This window comes from Schistocerca serialis, chromosome 4, assembly GCF_023864345.2.
Source record: "Schistocerca serialis cubense isolate TAMUIC-IGC-003099 chromosome 4, iqSchSeri2.2, whole genome shotgun sequence".
In the NCBI taxonomy this organism is placed as follows: domain Eukaryota; kingdom Metazoa; phylum Arthropoda; class Insecta; order Orthoptera; family Acrididae; genus Schistocerca; species Schistocerca serialis.
This window is the reverse complement of record NC_064641.1, coordinates 484,882,829-484,895,882: the sequence shown is the minus strand read 5'-3', so window position 1 is coordinate 484,895,882 and position 13,054 is coordinate 484,882,829. Positions and strand designations below refer to the sequence as shown.

Below are 13,054 nucleotides of genomic sequence, written 5' to 3'. Positions count from 1 at the left end.
CTCCGAAAATGTAAAACTATATGATAATTGGAAACTGACTGTCCGCTATAGTTAAATTGCAACACCGAGTGATACTAACGTACCACTATGACTTTGAGCGAGTCAGAGGAACAAACCTGCGTTTTTATACTGACGATCGACAAAGGCTGAAAACAAGGGAACATACACGCGTTTTGGGCAACCCTAACACTATCCTACCTAAGAGAATCGCAAGCTGAGGATTACCACAGTGATCCCGGGCACGCAATCAAATGCAAGTAAAAGCCTCGAATAAGCTTCTTAGGGTTTCGGATACATAAATGTAGCTATATAGGGATCCACTCTTAGAAATTTGAACTTAAGTTTCAATTAAATTACATGAAGAAAAGTTAGTTTGATAAGAATTATGAAGAAGAAAGGACTCATTATCTGTTGTCAGACTATATAAGTCGGGAAGCAAAGATACTAATTTCACTAGGGCAAAATCCCTAAAAGAGAAAAGGAAAATCAATGAGACTGATAAGGGATGACAGAGAGCGGATGAGAGAGACAGAGAGAGAGAGAGAGAGAGAGAGAGAGAGAGAGAGAGAGAGAGATAGAGAGAGAGAGAGAGAGAGTGTATGACAGATGCTTGGAAAAATATAATGAATATAAGAAAATATGTCAGAGATACATCAAACCTGACATTGAGTAAGGTATTAAAATTTTCCTTGAATGAATAAGACACAAGTACAAATTAATGCACGAAGTAGAGGTTTTTTTTTTCATTTAGGAAGCAAAATAATTGAGGCAGGGAGATAGCAAAATAAAGTCTGAATAAAAGAATTCCGTTTAACGTCTACTGTAAATTTAGGTGTTAAGATATATTTTCTGAAGGTATCTGTATGGATGGTATGGAAGTGAACCTTCGTCTTTCGGACGTTGAATTATAGGACAAAGGACACATTTGCCTTCTCAAATAACTGTACGTTTTTAGAGAAACTTGTCCTAATACAAATACTTTAAAAGAAAGTCCAATGCAGCCTACGAAAATTTTCTTTCCATTTAATTGTGCATGAAACGAGCTTCCAATTTAATCGATAATAAATCCGAAGACAGGAGCGAATATAACTTTGTACACGAAGAAGAGGACTATCATCGGAAGCAGATGTGTAAACAGGAAGACTAAATGGTAGATATTTACAAGAATTCTACAAGAATAGACGAGCTCTGAATTCAAAAGACGGGACAAGCTGTAGAACGCGCCTCTTTAAGCATCCACACATTGAACATCCAACAGTAAACTCGTTTAAGATAATATCGCCGTTATACACTGAAGCGCCAAAGAAAGTGGTATAGGCATGCGTATTCAAATACAGAGATGTGTAAACAGGCAGAATACGACGCTGCGGTCGGCAACGTCTATATAAGACAACAACTGCCCGGCGCAGTTATTAGATCGATTACTGCTGCTATGATGGCACGTTCCCGAACGACCATTCCACGAGTGTACCGACCATATTAGAAATCCGTAAAGCATCAAATCTCCGACATTGCAGCCGGAAAAAGATCGTGAAGGAACACGACCAACGACGACTGAAGAGAATCGTTCAACGTGACAGAAATGCAGCCTTTCCGTGAATTGCTGCAGATTTCAATGCCGGGCCATCAACAAGTGTCAGCGTGCGAACCACTCAGCGAAACATCATCCATATGGGCTTTCGGATCCAAAGGCCCATTCGTGTACCCTTGATGACTACACGACACAAGGCTTTACATCTCGCCTGGGCCGGTCATTACCGACATTGGACTGTTGATGACTGGAAACATGTTGCCTGGTCGGACGAGTCTCGTTTCAAACTATATCAAGCGGATGGATGTGTACGGGTACGGAGACAACCTCATGAATCGATGGACCCCGCATGTCAGCAGGGAACTATCGAAGCTGGTGAAGGCTCTGTAATGGTGTGAGGCGTGTGCAGTAGGAGTGATATGGAACACCCGATACGTCTAGATACGACTCCGACGGATGAAAGTTAAGTAAGCATCCGGTCCAATTCATGTCCATTGCGCATTCTGACGGACTACGGCAATTCCACCAGGACAATACGACACCACAGACATCCCGAATTGCTACAGAGTGGCTCCAGGAACACTCTTCTGATTTTAAACACGTCCACTGGCCACCAAACTCCCCAGAAATGAACATTATTGAGCTTATCTTGGATGCCTTCCAAGATGATGCTCAGAAGACATCTCCACCCCCTCGTACTCTTACGGATTTATGGACAGCCCTGCAGGATTCATTTTGTCAGTTCCCTTCAGAACTACTTCAGACAATAGTCGAGTCCATGCCACGTCGTGTTGCGTCACTTCTGCGTGCTCGCGTGGGCCCTACACGTAGTAGGCAGGTGTACCAGTTTCTTTGGCTCTTCAGTTTATATTAACTTGAGTGACACATCTGACCCGAAACATTATCATTGTGGATGTGATATTCCTGTTGATCTTATAATCATATCAACTATTATGTGTATGTAATTTAAGGAACAGTAAAAACCAATTTCAGAAACCTTATTCTGTTTTTGACACCGTTATTATGTGGCGCTTTGACCGATTAGAACAGTAATTGTTGGAAAATGTACCAGAGCTTATAACCCTACATGTACTATTGTAATTTAGCATGCTTTTACTTAAATAACAGGGACCGATGACCATCGCAGTCTGGTCCCTTCAATCTCACAAGCCAACCAACCAACCAACCTAAATAACAGAAAACTCTGTCTCTATGTTGCCACGTATACTATACCCCAACAGAACAAAGAGTCCTGTCATGTAAAATCCTCATACTAAAATTTAGTTTGGTTTCCAAAAAAAGGCCTAGCGGGGTAGCCGAGCGGTTTAGGGCGTCTTGTCACGGTCCGCGCGGCTTCCTCCGTCGGAAGTTCGAGTCCTTCCTTGGGCATGGGTGTGTGTGTCGTCCTAAGCATAAGTTAGTTTAAGTTAGATTAAGGAGTGTGTAAGCTTAGGGACCGATGACCTCAGCAGTTTGGTACCATACGACCCTACCACAAATTTCCAAAAATTTCCAAATATAGTATACTATGGAAGGATAGTCCTGTTAAAAAGAAAAGCTAATCGATAGAGTTACCATTTTTACAGGATTAGACCGAATGTTGTGTCTAATGGATAAGCGAATCAGACTATTCAGTTCTTTTCCTAAGATCTTACCCAGCGATTAAAAAGAAACGCAATATGAATAGTATTATATTACACTTAGGACAACTCAGTTCCAAGTTCTTTTAGTGGTTTAAAGCATGTACTAACGGTCTCTAGCCTATCCAGGGAATGAGACAGTGAAGTATTGGAAAAGCAGAAGTATGAATTTTGCCCACTTTCTTGCTACTGTTTAAGTTGCCTCTTCACATAAATATTACCCTACGTAAACATTGTTGGACTACAGCCTTATACATTACGTTTTTAAAAGAGAAAAGTTCCAGTAGAAAAATTCATAGTAGCTAAAAAATACATGACCCGGGGGGCAACTTTAGAAAAGCATTTCCTATAATCAACAAACTTAAATACTAAAACACACATTTTATATACTTAACACTTCACTTCAGGAAAACCTCTTTCTTACTGGAATTAACTTTCAAAAGCTATTATTCTTTGAACTATCTCTGTATTTTCATTTAACAGGTTCTAGTAACTTGGCTTCACATCGATTAAATTTTACGTAAACAAATCTTTACTATAACTCTTTGCTATAGTTAAGAAAATGTTCTCATTATTTACACAAAAACAATTTAAATTGTGCCTATTTATATAAACTTGGCCCTTCACAAGTCTGTAAAACAGGACACTCAGATTAATCAAAAACGAGGTGTATGATTAGGATGAAATAATAGGGTGAACCAGTTTCTTTAACGTTCAAGAATGACTATTAAAACATAGTTTAAATTAATGGTTCACGGTGTAGAAAAGTAAAAATACAAAAAAATTTTACCTGGTGGCTGTAGGCTTGGGTGTGGCAAACAGTTATGACGGCTACACTACCCGCAGTACGGTCTGCACGTAACATGCTGTATGGGCTCAATTTCTCTTCTTGGCGTTGTTCAGTTTTACGTAAAGTAGCCCAGCAACTCGCAGGAATGCCGTAAGCCGTTTGCAGTCTTCATCCGAGGCATTTTTGTGCGAATTTGCAGGCAAAGCTTCTCCTGCTCCTCAAAGGTGTTGCCTCTATCACTGCTGTCTATGGACTGTGTAAATTGCTTGCCGCGCTTGCTTTAGGTAGCGCACCAATTCGCTCTCGCCACCATTTCCACTCCCCAGAGCCACTTTCGTTTCAAACAAAAGGACACTGGCTTTTACATAACACCTATTTCTTGCATTGTTCTTAAGCGTGACCATTTCTTAAATTGTCAAATTTGCATCAACATGAATAATTTATTCACACAAATAATTTTAAATACAAAACGTTATCAGAAAATTATTTAACGTAATAAACAATTTACGTAGTATTTTACATACATTTCTCACATACAATGCAAAGAACTTCAAACTCCAGTAGAGCACACTTTACATCTAAAGAAAATATAGTACCAACATACGAAAATTTTAAAGCAAAAGAATTATAAAAATTTAAATGAACAGTAAACAAATTTTGTTATAAGCTGAGAAATATAACTGAGATAGATACGAGAAATATCCCAGAAAGAGCATTCAGTTACTGCACAGCACAACACAGAACAGAAGCTAGCTTCAAGTGGTCTCCTAAGTGATGTGGTGGGGCATTGACCAATGGGAACCTATTTGTTGGGACTCGCCTCCCTGCTGAATTTCAACATACAGTACAAGCATCTGATAGCCAGCGCGGTCGAGAGTGCGAACGCCAAAACTAGGCAGCGGGCCTGCTAGAAAGTTAGTTGAATAATAGCGAAATAGAATCGAAGCAACTAGCAAACAGAAACTGGTAATAGAAGACAACAAAAACACCAGAAATTTAGTAAAAGCAACCATCAACATAACTGGCAGGCAATATGTCCGCGTGAAGTACTGCACAGAATGATGACCCTTTTCAAAAGAAATCAACTGGGTACTGGGCAGTCATTTCGGTGCAGTCTAAAAGCGCTGCCCTTACAGGGCAAAAGAGGGAGGGCAGTCTGCAGCGAGCCGTTTTGTCAGTCTGCCTGGCTTGTTAGCTGCACAGTTAAGACCTTGAAGATTTTTAGCACCGTTTTGAAGTCAATTCGAGGTTTTTTTTTAATTACCGGATTATCAGCGCAATCTGAACATAGACTACGTGCGAACGTAGTTTATGCGGAGCTTGCGTGAATAGGTTGGACTCCGATCTTTTTTCGGATAATATCAGACTCTTACTGACGCAATATAGTTGCAATATATTGACAGTTGACATCATGATCACACTAGGGCTTTGAAGAATGTTGTGTCGCTATAATAAATGACCAGATAGATCGTTTGTTAATGACAGAGTGAACATTTATCGTTTATTATCACTTGAAATTATTTTCCGTCCACATAGAGTTAGTGCTGCCTAGCTTTTCCAACTAGATTTTCACCTCAGTAAAATCTGAGGACATTTAGAGTTTGAAGAAGTAAAAGCGAGTAGTGCAGACCTGTAAACAATGAGCCACTGGTTTCGCAAGTCCCAGTACAGGGCAAGAAACATGTTGATTACAGCTCGTATTAAGAATATGGAACGAAAGTTGTAGCATATTTGTACGTTAATGTTGATATACGAATAAAAATTAAAATGAAAATCAGATGACATTCGTTAATAATTTTAAGGAAGCTTCTGAAAATATTAAGTAGCAGGAAGAGTAGTGATGACGCTAAGCTTGAATATGTCATGCAGCCATAATTTAGATTTCCCATGCTTTCCTGAACCAAAGGCGAGGAAGATTCTATCAACGGGAACTTACATTCTCCTCGACTGCCCAATCTGAACCAGCTAAGCCGTTGACATTAATCACGTCCTACTTGGTCTCTCCGACATCTCCGCTCAAAATCTAAGAGGACACAGCTCGCCACAGGAAACTGTTAAAAACGTTGGCATAAAGCACGCAAGAAGACCCAAGAAGCACTACTGAGTCATAAACTGGGTAGACACTCCGACTCGGAGAGTGGTACGGAGTACACTTGAATTACGTAAATTACACAGACAAGTTTTCGGAGGTTCTTCCGTGATACTTTCGCAGTTTTTTTATTTTTTATTTATACTTAATTTATCTATTTGTTTTTGATTTTTTGAAACCTCATTATTTGTAACATCGTATACGGGGTCGTTCGCAGTCCTCTGGTTTGGAGCAGGTGAAAAGTGTAAATCCGAGGCACAGTAGATTCTGCAATAGTATTGGCTGCGGTTTTCGGTCTCTGCTTTCGGATGGAGGATTGTAGTGTTCCCCTTAATAGGTCAGGTGTAAGGTACATGCAAGAAGTGGCCACTAGAGTAGCGCATTACGTGTGAAGTATACATGTTTTTTTTAAAATTATTATTATTTTTTTAGGTAGGAGGAATCCATCCTTGGGATCAGAAACGAATTAACTGACAAAATCGATGATACATCAGCCACAATGTTCTCCAAGAATGTTCGCCCTCGCAAATCGGATATAGAAGAGATGAATATGATGCTAGCAAACTGCAGCTGCATCCAAGGAAACATCTCAGAATTAGTAGCGCTTATTGAACGTTAAAATTTCCAAATAATATTAGGAACAGGAAGTTAGTTCAAACTGGAAGAGAAAAAGATCGAAATCCTAAATTCGTATTGGAATATTTACCGTAAGGATAGATTATTCGCCGATAGCAGGAGCGTATTGATTGTAGTAAAAAATTCGATAATATGCAGCGAATTCTTTTACGGATTCTGCATGTGAATGACTTTGGGTGGTATTAAGCATCAAAGGTCGGTCAAAAATGTAATAGGATGCTTTTATACACCGCCTGAGTCAGATGCTACGGTAGTAGTGTGCTTCAGAAAGAAATTGCAGAATATCGTTGGTAACATTCCTGAACGTGCAGTTGCCTTGACTTCATCTTGCCAAGCACTGATTGGGAGAGTCATGCTATCAAAACTGTTACCATCTACAATTATCTGTGTGATACTGTTCACAATATCTTGTCCGAAAATTATTTCTAACTAACCCGAAAAAGTAAAGTCTTGGACCTCCTGGCAAACCAATATTCCTGCACTTGTCGAATCAGTTAACGTAGAGGACGGTATCAATGATCATAGGGCTGCGATAGCAAGTTAGACAAAAGTTAGACAACATGTATAACAAGGGATGTTAAGAAAGGTAGGAAAATACTTTTGCTTAGTGACAGGATACTGAAAGGGTACAGTACCGCCCGAAATTGAAAATAGGTACAACATACTTCATTATTATTGTCAGAACAACAATTTTTTTTGTAAAATAACTCAATTTCAATTAATACAGCGAAGCCGGATACCAGTGTGGGAAAGAATGACAATTTATTTACTTAATTGATCACATGTGCACTCCCACAAAATAAATCCCTACATCCAGTTTGGTGAGATCCGTGAAATGAATGAATGTATGATCGTCTGCTAACCGCATATAGCAAATGTGAATATATGATCATCTTTGATACGATCATTTGGCCACCTTTGGTGGAACCAAAGAGATGAGACTTACCGGAGCTTTGAGCGCCTGAAATGTGGCTGACCAATACGGTAGCAAGGTGCTCCCCCACTTCGACAGAGGTGCGAGAGAACCTGAAGAATGGCCATGTTTTAGCACTCTGCCACTGGATCTTGTGCTGTTGAGACCTGTCTTAGGTGTGCTCCGTAAAGACAAAAGAGTGGAGACATGGTATGCATGTGGAATATTTAAGAGTAGTGATGTAGTGATGTAGTGATGTAGTGTTCTCGGTCAAAAATATCATGTTGTGCTTAAATTAATTGTCTTTGTCATTAAATAATTATGAAAGTAATTTTCCGTTGCAGCTACATACCAATGTTTGTGTTATCTGCCGCGTAATTCATCTCATCGTAATTGTTACAAAGCAGTCGTTGAATTACTGTAAATTAAATGCGTTCTCTACCTCTCTTATTTGTATGTCATTTTTTCAATAAAACACCTAATTACGACATATTAACGTTTACATATGTCTTTGTAAATAAACGCAAGTCCCTGAAAAATCAGGCAGTAAGAAAGAATAAAAAGTAAATGATCAATTTTTGAAAGAGCCTAATGCTTCTTTTGTCATGAGATACTTAAAATTAAAACTCAGTGAAGTTCATTCAATTAAAACTTGAAGAAAATCTCTCTCTTGAGTTAAAACTTGACAGCTGAAGGAATTCGTGGCCGTGCTGTTCCATCTCAGCATTGCAAAGGGCTTATATGTAAGCGCATTCTCTCTTTCTTTATGGCCGAATATTAAAGTTCTTAAGGATACAGATAGAATAAATAAATGAATAGTTGTACTAGTAAGTACTAGAACGCTGTGCTCCTATATATTTAGATACATATCTCTTTATATTTTCGATTCTTCCACAATTTGTCATGCGGTGTTGCGATTCGATATTTGAATTCCAAGAGCTCTGATTTGTCGATGCTCATTCTCTAATCTGACTAGGTAGAGGTTAACCATATCAGGCTTTGGGATTGGAAATTGGTTTGATCTTGCCAGAGTTCCTGTTCTGCTTGATTTTGCTGTATCGCCGTTCTCAGTATAATATGAAGTCTTCCCTGAAATTACTGCCATACTCTGTAGACTGTACAGCATGTAAATTTCTGCGTCAATTTGTCATCTTTGTTGCATTTTCCAACAGGTGGGCAAGTAGGTGAATAGTACATGGCCTACCTCGTGCTGCAAGGATTATATTGACAATCTTGTACTGTGTTATAAGTACAATAATACCTACTTTACTCTTCAGCATCAACTTTGCATTCAGTAATACTGGGTTTTATATCGAGTTTGTGTTTTCTATCAGTGTTATTTGCTAGCTAAGACCAATACACTGATTTATGGATAGGTCCAGCAATGAAGAGTTGGCTGATACCTCGTATGCGGTTCACTGAACACATGTAAGACCAGTACAATGACGTTTTGCCTATCGGTTCCTGCAACGACACAAAGAAATCACAGGTGTTTTGTATCTGTACATGGGTACCTACGAGAAACCGCATCTTGCATTTTATAGAATTTTACACTGTTGTGAAGATATTTTCACAGAAAAAAAGGTAGTTGTGGTAAGGAACCGAATAAATCGGAATTTCATTATTACTCTAAATGGAACCATCTGCGACCAAGTTTCCTAATACTAAAATTTCAGAAAATTACCCTAAAAATCATCTAAATTTCAGATTCGACACGTACAGAGCAGCTACCAAGTCATTACGTCATGTTTCCACATGCCCGTTGAGTACTCTAGGATCATTGCGTTGTATCGTATTATCTGTGTGTCCATAGTTACTGCCTGAACTGCTTAACCATCATTAGCTTCCAATACAGATAAATATTCAACATAGCAGTCTTTCTAAGTACTGGGTGACTGCGCCACTTACGTGATTTCGCCGCCTACCTCCTGAAGTTTGTTGTTTCCTGTTCGAGGTTTCACGATTTATATTAGCTTAAGAAGTAACAGTGTTTTACCATGGCTTAACTACGATTTAGGACAACTACAGGACTGGAGTAATGGAAAAAAGGAATAGCGAAGCATAGATTAAATATATTCTGTTTATGATGTCTTTATTAAATAACGATGAGTCAGAATGGATGATAGATCACTGACATTTGCCCGTCTCAGTGCACCTTGAGGATGGGAGCAGCGACAGCAGGGGCGGCGTAGGCCAGAGGGGCGTGGACAGCGGGGGAGGCATAGGCCACGGGGGCAGCGTAGGCCACGGGGGCGGCAGCGACGGCGGGGGCGGCCAGGACGCGGGCCGTCTGCGAGATCCTGTACGTGTTGGCGATGGAGGAGGCGGCGGGCGCCACAGCCACGGGGGCGTGGGCCACAGCCACGGCGGGGGCGGCCACGGCAACAGCGGGGGCGGCGTAGCCTCCCAGGTAGCCGGCGTGGGCGGCGGCCACGGCGCACAGAAGGATCACCTGCGACAACGCGTATTTCAGAGCTCGACAGAAGGTCGTGTTGGCAGTGGTTGCAAGAGGAGCTATTCACTTGCAACATGGTGGGACTAGAGCTACAAATACATGAAGATAGTCGTCTGTGTAGAGGGAAGCCAATCAAAATAAATTGATTGATACGCGACCTCGGCTGTGATCTGTGCATTACATCACCAAAATTGAATGTCTTGATTATGAATGACAATTACTGTAAGAGGCAAGAAACTGCATTGAACACAGCTGTTCAAGCATTTATTTCGTCTACAACTGTGGATTTGTTCCAATGGTATCAGAAAGGAGAATTAGAGGCAGTAACCTTAAATAAAGATAATGTGCACCACACAACTGAGGTAAGTTACTCGATAGAAGAGGGATGAAGTAAATTAAGTAAAATGTAAGTAGGCCTGCTGAATACAGAATTTACAATTTCTTATATATATAACAAGTTATCTATACTGTTTTTTATGGTTGTGTGAGTGTGGATTGGGGGTTGAGGGGTGTAAGGAACGGTGCTAGAGAAACAGAGAAAGACAAAGACATAGAGAGAGGGGATGGCGGATAAAATAGAGATCAGAATATTTCTCCAGCAAAAGAAAAATCCTAAAAGTACTTTGAATACTTTCAATGTCGTAAAATTGTGACACTCTGAAATCTCTCTACTACATCATTTCATTTGGAGACTAACTAGATGATATCAGCTCCCAATTACAGAACGTGAAATGTGCTTGTCATGTTATAAGTATTGTCACCAATGGAAAACTCACTAAAAAGCAATTAAAATCATTGTTCTCCTAATAATTTTGCAACCAGAACATTCCTGAGTTATTAACTTCTAGAAATGTACTTTCCGTTCATAGCGTTGTGGCTGTACGTGAATCGTGGACGAGGCAGAATACAGCTTCCAATTTTCGCGAGTGTATGAAATTATTGGCTGCGCCTACTCTTCAATACGGACAGCATTTTCTCACGGAGACTTCGCCACTAACTGTTCTAGGTCCTACAACCATCATCATAGCTACTAAGCCGCTACTGTCAATCTGTATAACTTGGCCCAAAGGACGCTTTGTCGGAAAATAAATCATCTGGTGAATAGCGGTTTTATCACTCGGATCGCATTGCATGAAATGTTTCGCCATTCCCATTTTATTATTCTGCAGAAGCATCACGACTTAGACAAACAACAGACTGCGATCCGATCCTGACATCCTGCTTTTATATAACGCTAGCTAGCGTAAGATATCAACTGAACTCCAGGAGCAATACATACCGACACATTCCACTTGCTACACCTTGTCTTTTGTGCAATTCTTCGTTCTTGCAACTACTCCTAGACAATTTTAAAGTTAAATACTATGGAAAGATACTCAAAGCGACACCCCCCCCCCCCCCCAACTTGATTCAACTATCCTCGCTCACAGCAGGAAAGACGAAATATCTGTTAAATTGAAATTACGTGTTAGACGGCACGAAATTTGAATTTTAGATTAAATAAAGTGGAAATCATACAACTAGCAGGTAGAGCAGAAAGCGATAAAGAACGTACCGTAGTGCACTGGCGCAGGCATTGCACTGTGCACCAAGGCTGGGTACATTAATTATGTAACTTTACTCCTTTAGGAGGTGATAGTTTGGATTCCGTAGAAATGTTGGAACACGTGAGGCAATACTGACCCTACGACTTATCTTAGAAAATAGATTAAGGAAAGGCAAACCTACGTTTCTAGCATTTGTAGGCTTAGAGAAGGCTCTTAACAATGTTGACTGGAATACTTTCTTTCAAATTGTGGAAGTGGCAGGGGTAAAATATAGGGAGCGAAAGGCTATTTACAATTTGTACAGAAACCAGAAGGCAGTTATAAGAGTTCAGGGACATGAAAGGGAAGCAGTGGTTGGGAAGGGACTGAGACAGGGTTGTAGCCTATCCCCGATGTTATTCAATCTGTATATTGAACAAGCAGTAAAGGAAACAAAAGAAAAATTCGGAGTAGGTATTAAAATCCATGGAGAAGAAATTAAAACTTTGAGGTTCGCTGATGACATTTTAATTCTGTCAGAGACAGCAAAGGGCCTGGAAGAGCAGCTGAACGGAATGGACAGTGCCTTGAAAGGAGGATATAAGATGAACATCAACAAAAGCAAAACGAGGATAATGGAATGTAGTCGAATTAAATCGAGTGATGGTGATGGTATTAGATTACGAAATGAGACGCTTAAAGTAGTAAATGAGTTATGCTATTTGGGGAGCAAAATAACTAATCATGGTCGAAATAGAGAGGATATAAAATGTAGAGTGACAATGGCAAGGAAATCGTTTCTGAAGAAGAGAAATTTGTTAAGATCGAGTTCAGATTTAAGTGTCAGGAAGTAATTTCTGAAAGTATTTGTATGGAGTGTAGCCATGTATGGAAGTGAAACGTGGACGATAAATAATTTAGACAAAAAGAGAATAGAAGCTTTCGAAATGTGGTGCTCCAGAAGGATGCTGAAGATAAGATGGGTGGATCACATAAGTAATGGGGAGGTACTGAATATAATTGGGGAGAAGAGAAATTTGTGGCACAACTTGACTAGAAGAAAGGATCGATTGGTAGGATACATTTTGCGGCATCAAGGGATCACCAATTTAGTATTAGAGGGTAGCGCGGAGGGTAAAAACCGTAGAGGGAGACCAAGAGATGTATACACTAAGCAGATTCAGAAGGATGTAGGTTGCAGTAGGTACTGGGAGATGAAGAAGCTTGCACAGGATATAGCATGGAGAGCTGCATCAAATCAGTCTCTGGACTGAAGACCACAACAGTTTAAACTTTATGACTAATCTTCATTTGTACCGACTATTCAATAGTCTGTTGGGTGTCGTAATTTGTTCTGATAGAAAGAGTGCCATAGCAGAGGTAAACAGTTGAAGAAGCAAGAGAAGGGAAGTAATGGCTTGAGTCACTCGGAAGTGTGTGTCATCGCGCAGGCAACTCACCAGCTTGTACATGT

At 40.1% G+C, this 13,054-nt stretch overlaps 1 protein-coding gene across 1 annotated transcript in view; it reads right to left on the bottom strand.

Annotated features, from left to right (window-relative positions):
• LOC126474567 (cuticle protein 38-like) overlaps nucleotides 1-13,052 on the bottom strand; it is a 32,775-nt gene extending 19,723 nt beyond the window's left edge. Inside the window, exons 1-2 of the mRNA XM_050102044.1 lie at nucleotides 13,041-13,052; nucleotides 9,755-10,051 (exon numbers count right to left, since the gene is read on the bottom strand). Of these exons, the coding sequence (XP_049958001.1) occupies nucleotides 9,755-10,051; nucleotides 13,041-13,052 (309 nt within the window). The remainder of the gene's footprint in view (nucleotides 1-9,754; nucleotides 10,052-13,040) is intronic.
• Between the last annotated feature and the right edge of the window lie 2 nt (nucleotides 13,053-13,054).